The 15,430-nt window shown below is 40.8% G+C and overlaps 1 protein-coding gene across 5 annotated transcripts in view; it reads left to right on the forward strand.

Annotated features, from left to right (window-relative positions):
• The window catches only part of EBF1 (EBF transcription factor 1), a 512,049-nt gene that overhangs the window by 447,342 nt on the left and 49,277 nt on the right, over positions 1-15,430 (forward strand). For all 5 annotated transcript variants that reach the window (XM_053298191.1, XM_053298192.1, XM_053298193.1 and 2 more), the window contains exon 11: positions 8,317-8,405. In XM_053298191.1, the coding sequence (XP_053154166.1) occupies positions 8,317-8,405 (89 nt within the window). The remainder of the gene's footprint in view (positions 1-8,316; positions 8,406-15,430) is intronic.

Consider the following 15,430-nt stretch of genomic DNA (forward strand, 5'->3'; position numbering starts at 1 on the left):
ATATTTGATACAATTCAGTAAAGTTTTACTTCCATTGACCAGAAGAATTTATTCATAAATAGCCAGGTCTGCCAAATCTTCACCTACACAGGATTCCTTTACAAGATCAATGGAAAGGAGCTGCTGAGAGTTCTCAGTTCTCTCTACCTGTGCACTTTCCTCACCTGCTTTGCCCACAGGTCTTTCGTCCCACCTCACAGGGAGAAGTGAAGAAAAAGACAAAAGGACTACAGTCCCAATGGCAGGAAAAAACTGGCTTTCCCTGTTATACAAATCTATTTCCTGAATCATACAGGCTCAGCATGGGTGCACCTCTTTTGTTTCTGCACTCTTTTTGAGGCTCATTAAAGTCTTTTTTTTAAATGTAGGTTAATCTCCAGAGCAGTAAATCTGTGATGAAAAGTTCTGTCAGTGGGTGGGTAATCGTCCTTTATGGCAGTGGACTGAGCTCAATGGTCTTTAGATATCGTCTAGCCATAATCAAAAAAGAGGAACATATATTGCTAACTAATAGTTGAGGCCCTAAACTAGTCTGTTTACCCATGCTGTTGGGAACATTGCAGATAGTCATCTGCAAGTTGTATGGGCTCAGGTCGTGCGGGTGCGCGGCTTGCATGCTGCAGGGGCCACACACAATGGTCTGTGGGAAGGTAGGTTGAATACTACCTTCCCCCCTGCCTGCCCGTGCACACAGTCATGTGAATAGCCCCATAATCTGATGAAGGTATTGATTTTTGTAGACTCTAGGTTGCTCCAAAATCTAAATTCTACATGTCTTATTGGCATAATATATTCCTGTCTTGAGTGAAGAATGACATCATGCAGCAGTACTATTAAAGAAAGGAAATTAAACTCACAAGGATATGTTTGTGAAAGAGACATGCAAAGTAATAAAAGCAGGGAAACTCTGAATTATCCTTGCAGTAGCCTCTAGAACACTGAACCTCATGTCTCTGCAGGGCTGGCTCCACCCACTTACATTTTCCATTGCCAATGGGAATAAGCACTGGTGGGGGGGGGGTGTTTAATGAAAAGGAAGCTTTATAAAAAGTAAATCATATTAACCACCACCACCACAACAAAAAAATAGCCCCAGCACGTGTATGGTTTCATTTAATGACATTTAATTAAGAAAGAAAACTTTCTTTGCATGTGAGATTTGCAAAATATACTCTTTCACTTGATGACGATGTGTGTGAAGTGGATTTTTATACTCCCCTGTGGATCAATTAAAGCCCTATTGCAAACAAAGGTGCTTGGTTGGTAGTTTGCTCTACCAAGATTGTGGCTCTGTAGTGCTGCTGTTGCTTCCAGAAAAGTCAATGGTCAGATAGGAATATGGGGTTTCCTGGTCAATTTGGATTTTTTTGTGTCATATTTCCTTGGTTTCATTTTCTGCATCATCTCCCAAGCACTGAAATAATTATATATATTGAAGGCGTATATTGAAGGCACCCAGAGGTGCACCTAGGCAGTTTTGGAACCTGGATCCTTTGGAGGCCTATGCACTGCAAGTTAAGCATTGTTTTTTAACATGTAGGTTCTTGAGGGCATAAACCACACCACTGAGGACAGACTAAAGAGGATTTGGGGGCCCCCAGGAGGCCCTGAACCTTCGCCCCAAAGTCCAGGGGTAAGAGCACCTCTGAAGCCACCAAAGTTTAAGAGCAAAGTGGCTGCAAAGTTTAGATTCTGTGCAAATGCATTAGCATAACGTGGGACATTCAATCAGTGACTAGCTCTCATTTAGCCCAAGAATTCCATTGGTCTTCCTTAGGTTCTTCAATAGGCAACTTTCCTCCTTACTTTCTTAAATTTTCCTGCCATGGAGGATAGCCACTCTCATCAACTTGCCTCTGCCATATTACTCCTTCATGGCGCTACAGGAAAACAAAGCACTGTAGTTTGCCCACCAAAACAAACAAGCAAACAAACAACCACCACCAAAAAACAACAACAACAACAACAACAACAAAAACAACCCAGTGAAAGCAATTCTGTAGGAACCTGGCTGGAAGGCAAGGAAGAATTAAGCATTCATTTTATTATTGGAGGCCAAAGGCAAGGAGGGTGAAATTGGGCAGTTAACACACCTTCTGACTCTACGTATTTTACCAGCACACACATTGACTCAGTGCTCCTAACAATGCCCTTTATTCATGGTTCTACTAGGATTTTATTTAGTTATTTAATTATTTAAGATACTTTTATACTGCCCCAAACCTACGTCAAGATAAAAACAACATTAAAACATTCGTTAAAAACAAAAACAAGAAATTTAAAACAATTTAAATTTTTTTAAAAACAATATTCTAAAACATTAAAAACTATCAAAACAGTATCAGTTAAAAGCCTGGGTGAACAAATACGTCCTTAAAGATTTCTTTAAAGCTGTCAGAGATGGGGAGACCCTTATTTCACTAGGGAGCGCATTCCAAAGCCTCGGGGCAGCAACGGAAAAGGCCTGTCCCTGAGTAGCCACCAGACTAGTGGTTGACTAGGATGCATCTGACTACCAGTTGCTGGGAAGCAATGGCAGGAAATGAGGTATGCCTTTATCTCCTGGTTTGTGGGCTTCCCAGAGGCATCTGATGGGCCACTGTTGGAAATGGTTTGCTAGACTGGATGGACCTTGGGCCTGATCCAGCAAGGCTTTTCTTATGTTCTTATTGTGCACTTTAAGGATAATGTTTCTCATGTTTGAGGATAATTTGTTAATCTGAGATTAACAAACTCACAGAACAATATCTGACGCATACATTAAATACCAACTTTCATTATCTTTCTACATTGGTATCAATGATGGAATGCCTATCAAGCCATAGCTTCTGGTACCCTAGATTTAAATAATTTTACAGCTTTCAGACTTGTAAAATCTTATCCCTTAAGATTCAACCTTAAAATATATCAGGGGGCAGTGGGGAAGAAGCTGCTGGCATTGCAGTGCTAGCCACATAGTTCTTAGTTGTACCTTAGCATATACTACTGCACACCCTTAAGGGCAGCTTTTGTGTATGTTTGTAACCAGCTGACTTCTGGGGGGTTTATCAAACAAAGCAATAGAGAAAAATGCCTAAGACGTAGCGAAAAAGGAAGAGTGGGAGAAATAAATATATGAAACCTTTAGTGCTTGGGAAACAAATGAGCTGGTCCTGCTTTTTGTCTTAGACATCTCCACAATACTCCATGTAGTGTGTTTATTTTTCCTCAGATAATAACATCAAAATGTGTCTAATTCAATTATTCCCCAATGCATCAGAATGAATTTCCAGAGACAACCTGAAGCTATGACTTCCACATTATATTTGAACAGGTTCTTTTAATTGGTGATATTAAGTGTCGATCATTCTGCTCTAAGTTTGCAGCATGGCTGGAGATACAAATTCCTCTCTCCTGTATATCAGGCCGTCATTCAATTAACAGCCAAAGCTTTATTGATACAGCAGGAGCTCATTATGTGAAATATTGAAAAAAGAAAGACAAACCTCTATATTTGTTTTTCAAAATGAAACAATCCAAGAACATGTATTTTCTATGCATCGTTATGAGAGTAATCAATTCATTTAATTCAGAAGATACATTTTTTTTAAAGAATGTTAAAACAAAATTATTGAAAATGTAAGTTGCAGTTTTAGAAACATGAAAATAATTTAATCCCCAGAGCTGATTTTTAGAGATAAGTCTAAATTTTTATTGTATTAAATGTCCTGGATTTTATGAGTTACAGCTTCAGATAGTCTGTATAAAGAGCTTCCAAGGCTTACTCTGTTCAAGTCTAATCTGAAAGAAAGTTCTTCCTCAAGGGTTTAAGTAGTAATTCATAAAATGGAAAGAATAATAAATATTGTGCTTTAACTCATATGCTAGCATAGATAGACAGATTTGGTACACCTGGGTGTAATTTTAGTTAATTCACACAAGAGACAGGTTGAAAGTTTACTGTTTAGATAGGAGAAAATGGCTTAAATCTCATATTTGCAAAAATGATTACATTACCTTAAATGAAAATGCTATTCTATTAGTTACTTCAATAAGCATTGCATTTGGGAAAGTATTTTAATAAAAAAAAAGTTGCCTAAAGTTCCACGCAACTTAAAATACATAAGTGAGGGGAAAGTACTTACTTTGATTTAGATGTCTTTTGGAAGTGTAATTATTGGCTTTTTACTCACCTATGTAAAACAATGTACTTTTGTAAATGGATTTCTGGCCACTTTAATCCATTTTTTTCTTTCTTTTTTTAAAAAACATAAAAAGTAAGCACAGTCAATCAAAGAATTTTAAGGTTTATTTCCTCTTTAGAAATGATTGATAGCCTTTTAGATTTACAAGCTGACAAGTTAAAGGGTGCTATTGGTATAATTATGTACTATATTCACAGACTTTCAATTTAAATGTCCTTTTAAAACCATGAGATTATCATACCTGTATTTTGAAAAGTAGGCCAGTCAGTTTGGGTTGGTACACAAATTGCTTCCATTAGCCTTGGGACCTATTTGAATTTAATACAGTTTTTTAAAGTCGGTAGTACTTTCAATAGTACTTTTAAAATTTAGGGTAATGGGAATGCATTTTAACTACGTTATGTGCTAACTTTGTTTTTAATGTATGGATGCACGTCAAGAACACAAATACTGACTGTTACTGAGTCTTAACATTTTTTTAAAAACTCGTATTGATATTTCTTTTTCCATCTATGGAAAAAAACATTTTTACAGTAGGACATTGGGGAATGAAAGAACACCTTTTATGTATGGTGGAGGAGTTGCATTCAATCCCTCTTTTATTAAAAACAATGGCAAAGCTTCCAAGAGTCCATAAATGCATCCATTTATTCAAGAATTAATTCAGAATTTTACAGAGTAATTGTGATGAGTATCCTATTTCTTTTATCTGTGGCTTGAACAATAGCAGGATTGATTTTTGAATTTGTGTATTTGGCTATTTGCTTTGAAAGACCCTAGACTGCAAACTGTGAGTTTCAATGTAAAACAAAGTACATGATGCAAAAAGTCCAAAGGGTACGCCCCACTCTGGAACTGAGCTTATGTAATAATACATAGAATTCAAAGGCGGGACTATAGTACCCTCTCTGGATTCTACTACTTGAAGCAGTCTGCTTTACATTCATTGCTTACTGACAAGGTTAGCCCTGTAATCAAAGATGACCATAGCTGGATATATAATACAAGCAAGCTGCCATAGAACTTAAGATAGACCAAAGTCAATGAGGTAAAGAAAAAAATGAGAATCAAAGATTCTCCCCCCTCCCCATATTCTGATAATATTTAGGAACAGAAGTAATTAGGGGGTTGTTGCAGAAAAAGGACATGCCACATCTTGAGGTTGTGCACACAACCTTGCCCGGGAGGGCGAGAGGGCTACTGGGAAGGCAGGAGCTTGCCTGCCTTGCCCGGCAGATGAGACGCCACTGTCCTCCCCTGTGTTGCACCATGCATCCACACAAGCAATGGTGTGGCGGAGGGAGTCGCTGGGAGTGGGAGGACCTCTCCCACTCTGCTCATTCACCCTGGCTTGCTGCCGGAAATGGCGGTCACCCAGTGGAAAGCTGTTTAATCCAGCAGCGCTGTTTAACGCGAAGGCGATTGCCCATCTGATCGCTGGCTGAGGTTAAGCGGACCACAGATTCCCTTAATCTCAGCTAAACACTGTGTTTGAAAATGGGGGTTGGTGCAGGTGCAGCAGCAGGAGCAACCCAAACCTGGCAATTCATACTGGGAGCCTAACCTAGGGCTGGGCTGCCCTAGCCTGGGTTGGGCTGCGTGTGTGAATACCCTTATTAGATACCAGGAGCTGCATCAATGCAGAACATGCAAAACAAAAAAACAAAAAAACCAAGTCCTTTATCTTGTTCACCCTTCCAACAGTGAGCTGATTTGAATGATATATCCAGGCTGGTCACACTCACATGTGATGTTCTGATTTTAGTAATTGTGGGAAGTGGCAGTTCAGTCTAGAAACTCCATAAATGTATGTGGTTTTAAAGCACATGTGAGGAAGTGGTTCAGATGAAGTCTCCTCTACAGACTTATGAAAACTGGAATGGCACTCTAGGAGAGGGAGGGGGGATGTGCACATTCTTATTAATGTCCCTAATCACATATGGGCTGGGGGGGCTGCTCGGATGCATGGTCTCAACTACCTGATGTAATTCATAAATAATCCCTAAACATAGCAAGGAGAAGTTGAGGTAGTGACTTAGCTATGTCCATTTCTGAGGTGGCATGTGATCCAAAGATTAGAGAAGGACACACTGGCTGACATTCATACTAAAGCTGAATCAGTGCAAACATGTTGCACAAGTGCAAGGCTGTTATGCTAGCTAGTTTCACTAAGCCAGGAACTTGCGTTCCAGACTCGTGTTGCACCAGTGCAACAGTGTGCGCTTATGCAACCTGTGGTGCACTTCCTGCTGCAAAACCTCTTCCTCAGTCCATATATGTTCCAGGGAATTATGTAAAATTATCCTCTATCCTTGTTGTGCACACACTAGACTTGTGCAAGTAGACCGGGACTGCAAGAGAGTGCACAGCTTTGAGCATCTGCTCAGCTATGTGACCTTTTCACATTTGTGCATCTTTGTTGCATTAGTGCAGCTTTAGTCTCAATGTCAGGCACTACCCTCTGGACCATTATCCTTAAGCAGCCAATACTTCTTGTCAATTTAGTTTCTAATTCATTATGAACTGTAAACCTTCTTAAAAACACAGGACTTTTTGGGCCAATGTTGAATGATAACAGAAATGTTTTCGAAGCATTTCTGAACTCAAATCACAGTGCTTTTACCTAAGGTTGGTCAAGTCACTATTCCTTATCTCTTGGACACTGACTAACATGCCCTGCAGCATAATACAAGCAACACAGACCACCTACACTGCTGCAGGGCTTTAAATCACCTAATGGGGCTGCTACCTACTGGACAAATCACCCAATGACTACTGCTGATTCTTGCATGATTGCATTTCACATGCTGCTGTGATTATTCTCAATGGAAGTAGAACATGTACAACAATACAAGGCCGCAATACTGGTATCAGAGGTGCACTTAGGTAATTTTGGAGCCTGGACCTAAAGGGCTTTGGAGCCCCACCCTTTGTAGGAGCCCTCCCCCCCACAAATTAAATAAGCATCACGCCCCTACACACACCGTGACAAACACAGTATTTTTAACAAGTGGGTTCTTGAGGGCACAAACAGCAACTAAACTCATAAGAATGTAAGAATATAAAACAGGTATATTTATGCAATATGCAGTAGCAGAAAAATTTCAACACACACCTTAACATATTCTCATCCCACATATTTCTTTACCCAACCCCCCCCCCAACCCCATTGCTAAAGCAACCGGCACAGTTGGTTGCCACTTGGCCGCCTGGCACAGTGCAGACCACTGGTGACCACACCACCCAGGACAGACTAAAGAGGATTGGGGGGGGCAGGGGGTGTGGAGGCCCTGGACTTTGGCCTCAAAGTCCCGGGGTATTGCAGCACATTAGCATCACTGGGTGATTTACAGTCTCACAGTGGGTCAGCACCACCCACATTACACTGAAGGACAGGTCAGCCATTCTCTATAGAATGCGGCTGATTACAGCAAGTACTGATGACTTTTTGGAAAGTACTATTAACTGTTTGGGAAATTATGGTTGCCAGTTGGTAAGGATGTTCATCCAGTGGAGAATTGCAGTATACCAACTGACTGCATCCAACCTTTCCTTGACCCTTCTTGCCATTTTTAATGTGGTTTTTTTCTTGTAAATTTTAGGTCAATTGATTATAGCTTTAGAGGGGGCAGAATCAATTTCTTCATTTTCCTTCTTCAGAGTGCATCATGCTTCACAAAGAAAATATACACGATTCTCTATTTATAAGTGGGATCAAATACATAATAGAATATGGAAGTGCAAGAGGCTCTTTATTTTCCTCCTTCCCCCCATCAAAAAGGATTCCCTTCTAACATGACAATGGAAAACTTAAAAGGCAGAGTGCAAAGCACTTACCAAATGAATTTCCTCAAACCTTCCAGGATTTATAATTGTTTCTTACTTAAAAGCTGTTTACAAAGACTCAAGACTTGCTGTCACCTTGTCACATATATTAAACCAAAGCCTCACATCTAACCTCAAACAGTGTTTGAACCACAGGTTCACAGCTAATAATGATTTAAGTGGAAAAGAGCAAGAGATAGTTTGCTGTGATCATTACCAGATATTCAAAAGTGTAGCCATTTATTGCACTCTCCAATGGAGCACCTTGCCTTACAGCTTATTGTATAATTATTGTTTGTTGTTTCAGCTCTGAATGAACCCACCATTGACTATGGTTTCCAAAGGTTACAAAAAGTCATCCCAAGGCATCCCGGTGACCCAGAACGCTTGCCAAAGGTCAGCAAAAAGTTGTGTGTGTGTGTGTGTGTGTGTGTGTGAAGTTTAGAATTACCAAGTTCGTAACAGCATTATTTTGTTTCAGAAGTAAACTTAGTACTGTTCAGAAAACATATCCGTATATTATCAGTATATGAAGGGGGAAAGTGGAATCATGTTTGTCCCCCAACAACTTCTTAAAGTTGGTCAGCATTAGGCCTACATGTGTACAAGCTATAAACATGTAAACATATAAACATATAAGCAAGCTGTACACATGATCTGCACCCTGCATTTTTGCAGGTTACAGATCACTTTGACAGAACCAACATGGGTACAACTTCTACATCTGCAGGTTTTTTGCAGACAACCCAATCAGTGCAGGAAATCAAAGGGTGGAGCCAACGGGCACTACACTGCCTGCATTCAAATAAATCTGGCCAAATCAGTTTCCAAAATGCGCACATAGGAGCACAGCTCACTGATTAAAATGGCCTGATAAAAGTCTTTTAAACGGTATGCTGTAATTGCCGGAGGACTTCTTAAAGGGGCTATAGGCTGTTTGTTTTATACAAATGTATATACAAATATACAAAGGTATGTGGGGAACAGTGTATTCACCATCATGACTGTAGATTGTGAACATGTCTGCATTGCTGTGTGTACACTACTTGAGAAGCTGCTGCTAATCCGCATCTAGGTCATGTCTATATATGACTTTTTTTGTTTGAAACTGAGTGAGATGGCAAAAATACTGGAAATGCTGAAGGGCAAATAATCTCTAAAAACCCAAGCTCCAGTGCTGATTGTCAGAAAGGACTCCCTGCTCCCCATTCCAGGATTCCAGGACTGCCAAACAAACAGCAGTTTTGTTTTAGTTTTAAATATTCTATCTATCTATCTATCTATCTATCTATCTATCTATCTATCTATCTATCTATCAATCAGTCAGATTTATACCCCGCCCAAACCTACGTCTCTGGGCAGCTAACAATAGTAATGTGCGGAATAGAAATAGTAATATGTGAATGCAACATTAGGGCTTAAAAACAAACCAACATTGAACCAGTGGCTGACATAATGGGTTGCCCTCTGTTGATGGTAATGATCCAATTGTGCAGCTGCCCAAAAGTGGTTTGAAGTCATTCTGCAGTAGCCCTGTCACTACATAGCCAAGGCTAATTTTCAGTTGTGCAGCAGGCGTGGCAGGGGCCAATGAGATTAAAAGCACAAATAATCACATTCCTTCTGAAAATTTTCTTCTAGTGTATGGTAGATGACAATCTTTGCTTCTGTATAATGTGTGAACCAACCATTAGTTGCAAGGTATCTATTCTTACCTAAATTTTCCCTTCTCTTCCCCCCGTCCCCCACTCGCCATGTTTTTTCTTACTCTTACTACTACTACTACTACTACTACTACTTTAGGATTAAAGAACTTATGTGATATTGCCTGTTTGTATCAGGAACTTTGAAGGACATCTCAAATGGCTGGATGTTCACATTTATAGATAAATAAATGCTGTTGCCTTAGAGAACTTACAGAAGCTATTCACATGATTGCTCAAAACTGGGCTGGGCTCCCTTGGCCCTGTTTCGAGCAGTCGTGAGAACCACTGGGCTTGCGGACAAGCCTGGTGGTTCACTGGTGGCTAGCCCACCTAACTGCCCCGCACCCTAAATGAGGTTAATAGAGCGAGCGCTCCGTTAACCTTGTTTCTTCAATCGTGTGTCAGACTGGGGCGGGGGAGGAGACCCCAGGAAGGCACCGCACACTCACACAGTGCCTTCCCAGGGTTTGTGGGGCCGGGCCACCGTGTGGCGGCGCTCTCTTTCCCCCGAACCCTGGAGCTCCTGACAGAGCTGCAGCCAGGCACGGGAGTGCCCGACCAGAGCAGCCGCTAATCTGGGCGGCCAATCCGGCCACCCAGCAACGAGCGATTGCAAACGAGCAGGCTAACGAGCAGCCAGCGAGCAGGCTAAGCCTACTCTCCCCATCCAAACCCGGTCTGGCTCTTCACACATGTCGTGTGAAGCGCCCCATAATGTAGTTGTGACATCACACAGGAAACATATTATACCATTTGAGTGCACAGACTGTTTGAATATCTTTGATTTGGATTATTTGTTTATTATATTTTTAGATCACCTTTCACTCAACTATTCAAGGCAGTTTATGCAGTATTTAAAATAATCATAAAAACAAAAGCCAATACCAATGAGATTTTAAAAACCACAGAAATGTAATAAAACTATAAGCACCATAAAAACATCCAATTTACATTCCATGGAGCAGATCCCCTTCATCCTCCAAAGGTGTATTAAATAAAACTGTCTTTAACTGCCTGTGGAAGGCCAGACAAAGCAGATCCCATTGGAAGGAATGTCATAACCTGGGAGCCACCACTGAGAAGGCCTGTCTGTGTGCATGGCAATTGAGCCTCTGTACATGCAGCAAGACTTTCCTGGGCAAATCTTGTTGGGTGAGCTAGAAAGTTAAAAACTAGGGAGTAGGCATTCCCTAAGATACCCAGGTCCTAAGCTGTTGAACTGGAACAGGAAACCAATAGGAAGCCAGTGCAGTTCTTTTAATACTGGAGTAATATGGTTGCTCTAGGCAATCCCAGAAATCAAGTTGGCTACCACATTCTGTACTAGCTGGAGCTTCGAAATACTCTTCAAGGGCAACCTCATGTAGAGAGCATTATGGTAGTCTAATCTTAATGTGACCAACATATGTGTAAGAATAACCAGAACTGCCTTTCCAACAAAGGGTCACAGTTGACACACACACAAGACACTGATGTTGTGCCATCCAGGAGCAGTGCTGGGTCCAGCAGAACTTCAGACTGTGCATTGTTCTTTCTAAGGGAAAGACACCTCAGCCTAAATCTCCAGACAATCTCTCTGGGCAGTTTCATGTAGATGTTAAACAACATGGGGACAGGATTGAAAGATGTGGGGATTCCAAAGGACAGGAACCAAGAGATCATGAAGAAGTACCCCAGTGAAACCCTCTGGAATCTTCCCTTGTACTAAGAGTCCAGTCCAAAACCTCCAAATCCAACCTACAAATCAGCCTGGTAGGGTACCATTGTTCCATAGTTTCAGTGGTACCATGGAAGGGTACCACTGAAAACTGCCAAGAGGTCCAGCAGAACGAACAGTGATGCACTTCCTCTGTACAGTTCTCAATACAGATTGTCCACCAGAGCAATCAAAGCATTCTGAGTCCCAAACCCAGGGCAGAAGCAAGACTGAAATGCCGTCCAATAATCTATATCATTCCAAGACCCTCCAAGCTGATATATTGCCACATACTCTATTACCTTGCTCAGAATTATGAGAATTCTAGTAAAACTGCATGGGAATTCCAGTCCCATTACAGTACTATAGCACTGTGAATCTAAGATGTGAGATAACTGAAGTAGCTCAACTAATATAATAATGTGTTGTTGTTGTTGTTGTTAATGTGAAATAATGAGCCTCTTCTCACAATTAGTGAAAAGGTCTAGAGGATGGTCTGTAGGGAAGGTGGGTCAAACTTACCTTCCCCGCAGACGATTGACTGAGCGATGCCAGGTGCACTCCCCACTCACCCAGATGATTCCCCATGCGGTGAGGCAGTGGGGAAGGTCGAGGGCTGAGATGTGTCGTCCCAGCTGTGTCGTCCCAGAACTACCAGGATGCATCGCGTGAGTGTGTGGTGCATCCTGGGGATTCCCGCTCCCCTGCCTGGACTCCCCACAGTGTGGCAGCTGTGACTGCAAGCAGCCGTGGCTGCCACACAAGCAAAAAAATGAGGTTAAGGGAGCTCTTGCTCCCTTAACATCATTTTACAGGGTGGCTTCACAGGCGGGTTTGCTGCAGTGTTGCCACTGGGATCAGGCCTGATCCCAGGGGATTCACATGTGTGTGCAAAACCGGGCTGGGTTCCCTCAGCCCAGGTTTGCACACGTGTGTGAATAGCCTCATAGTTTTACTAATTAAAGTGAAAGAATGTTTTACAGAATATCCCATGTGGCTTATAATTTATAATGGCTTACATATCTCAAGGTGTAACATGGGCATTGCAGAACCACCCACAATCAAACACATGTGGCAATGGTTCTGCACAAGAGGTCAGTACTGGAATAATTGATTGCTTGCATGATCACACATCATGTGCCAATTCCATTATTCCCAATGGAAGTAGTGCATAACAGACAATGGCACAAGAGGTCTGTAGTTCCTGTGTTGCCCCCTTGTGCAGCACCATTGGCATGTATGTTAGAGTCTCGCAGTGGCACAGGTTGTTCTGAAAAGCCCATCTTATTCTATAGGACATGTAAGCCAATGAAAGTAACCTGATTATTGTTCTATGGTATAATGAATCCATAAATAAGTGGACATGCACTTCTACTGAATTTCTGTGATGAATGTTCATTAAGAATTTGAAGTTTGAGTCTGAAGTTCAAGACTCATCAATAGTGTATGGCATAGATGGGCTCCTGTCTGTTTCTCCATTCATTGCATTAATAGTTCAATTCCTATCATTCATTGGCTCCAGAATATTACAGATGCTGTGAGAATGCATTCCAGGGGGAAAACCTAGTTGTTAAACTGGAGGGGTTTTCGCAGATTTTTTACCACTTCAGTGATAGTAGGCAGCAATCTATGAGAGTGACTAATTTCCATAAAGATACAAGGTTGACTTGATGTTTACCTTTGGATTGTACTACTTTGGCTAGTTGGCTGTCCTTAGAAGGCAACTGGGTTCTTTCAAGAAGTGGAGGTTTCTGTGCGACCATGTGTTTACAAAGTTCCTATGATTCAGGGATGTGAGTCAAAAAGAACAGAAAGAATTGTGAAAAATCTTCAAAATGAACAATGAATTTTCTGTCAAAATCCTTACTGGTAAGGGGAAGGACTGACTATAGCTAATTTTTTTTAAGGTTGGATCTTAGAGCTACTTAGTTTGCTTAATACTCCCTGCATGATTTTGAAAACAACTTTCTGAGTGAAATGGATAGTCAGGTAATATCTGTTGATATATATTGTTAATTGTTAAATTTTTAATATCACCTTTCATCTTAAGGCAGTTTACAAAATATTTAAAACAATATAATACTATAAAACACAATAAAATATTTAATTGGAATATAAAAATACAAATCTAATTAAAAGTTTACAAAACATACACAATAGGACCATAAAATACAGAGCAGCAGTAACAAAATCAACACTCATATAAAAGCCTGGGTAAAAAGCAAAGATTTCCCTTGTTTTCTAAAAATTGTGATGGAGACTGAGAGGCAGATGCCCGCCCGAAAAACATTCCAAAGTCTGGGGGAAATGACTGAGAAGGCCCTGTCCCACATGCACAACAGCCGAATCTCTCTCACCATGGGCATGTGGAGCAGAGCTCCCTCCGATGACCTTGTCAAGCAAGCAGAAACCCTTGGTTGCTGATGGTCCCTCAGGTATCCAGGGCCAAACTGTTAAAGGCTTTAAAGGTCAAACCCAGCATCTTGAATTGGACCCGGAAACAAATTGGCAGACAATGCAGCTCTTTCAAAATGAGTGTAGTATGATCCCAGCGGGCAGCTCCGGAAAAAATCCTAGCTACCGCATTTTGCACTAGCTGCAATATATATATATATATATATATATATATATATATATATATATATATATATATATATATTCCATAGTGGTTTAAAAGACCAATTCATATTCACGTAGTTTAATGATTCACAAATTGGTAAGGCAGTAGGATTAATTCCTAAATGTCAACTGAATTTCATTGAGCCAGAAGGGGCCAGTTTGATTATACACACAATCCAGAACCAACTTTGAAACAGTGGCATGCTGACAGCTGAAGGGCCGAGCCATATACAAATTGCTGGCAAGGAACTCTTTTCTTTTTGAAGGTCAGTAGAACTGTGTACATATTCCAGTGTGTTTCCTAAGTGGTTCAGTGTTTACTCAGCAAATGATTAGAGCAGATGGTATAATTTAGAATCTATGGTGAAATGTTAATAGATGAAGGATAGCAAGAATGATACAGATCCTGTTGCTATTATTTGTGCTGTCACAATGCTCCATTAAAGGCAAAAAAACCCAAGGGCTAATACATGTGTTTCATCACCCCTGTAGAAGCAACTGACAAATTATTCAGGGTTTTGGTGCTCCACAGTCAGCCAGAATGTTTGTTTAGTGCTTACCACAATGGTTTGGCCCAATTTCACAGAGAATCTCCATGCCAGCCCCAGCCACCTACAAAAACATGTGGCCCAACATTCCAAAAGATTGATCCAAACCATGCCGTAAGTGGCATGAAAATGTTATGGCTACTGCCATATGGAAGTGTTGTTCAGTGAGTGGTATAACATTTGAATTAGTATGTAGATTTTTACCATACATATGAAGGAATTGAGTCTACTTTGACTGAACAATTATTCATTTGAGTGTAGAGATTCTTGAAATTGAGAGAGAGAGAGAGAGAGAGAGAGAGAGAGAGATTGAGAGAGAGAGAGAGATGATGATGGAGCCAAATGGAAAGATACTAGCCCTATAACCTTGTTTTGTTAAAAAAAAACAGTAATGCTTTTGGAATGAGCACGTACACATACCTCCCCCCCACACACACACACCACAGTTTTGAGGAAAGCAACAAAGGCTGCATTTGTGTATTTTGCTCCATGGAGCTGAAAATATCTAGTAAATTGATCCTGTGGGAGTAATAAATACACATTACTTTATCTTGTACTTCATGTCTTATACCCCTGAGCCTTGATAGAACAACACCACTTAATAGACTTAAAAAAAGAGTAATTACAGTCATTGGTTGTGTGATTTTTCAGCCCTTCCAGCCCTGCCTGACCTTCTAATTTAGCTCACCGTGTCTAACTAATGCATTTATATTCATCTTTTATGAAGCATGTGTAGTACAAAATTGACTTTGCTGCCTTTAGCAAGCTGTCTTACCAGGTTGAGGATCTGGTTAGTCTTGTTTTCTGTATGAGGGGTGTGCGTGTGTGTTTGTGTGTGTGTGCGCGTGCGTG

The sequence above is a fragment of the Hemicordylus capensis genome, chromosome 2 (assembly GCF_027244095.1).
Source record: "Hemicordylus capensis ecotype Gifberg chromosome 2, rHemCap1.1.pri, whole genome shotgun sequence".
Lineage (NCBI taxonomy): Eukaryota > Metazoa > Chordata > Lepidosauria > Squamata > Cordylidae > Hemicordylus > Hemicordylus capensis.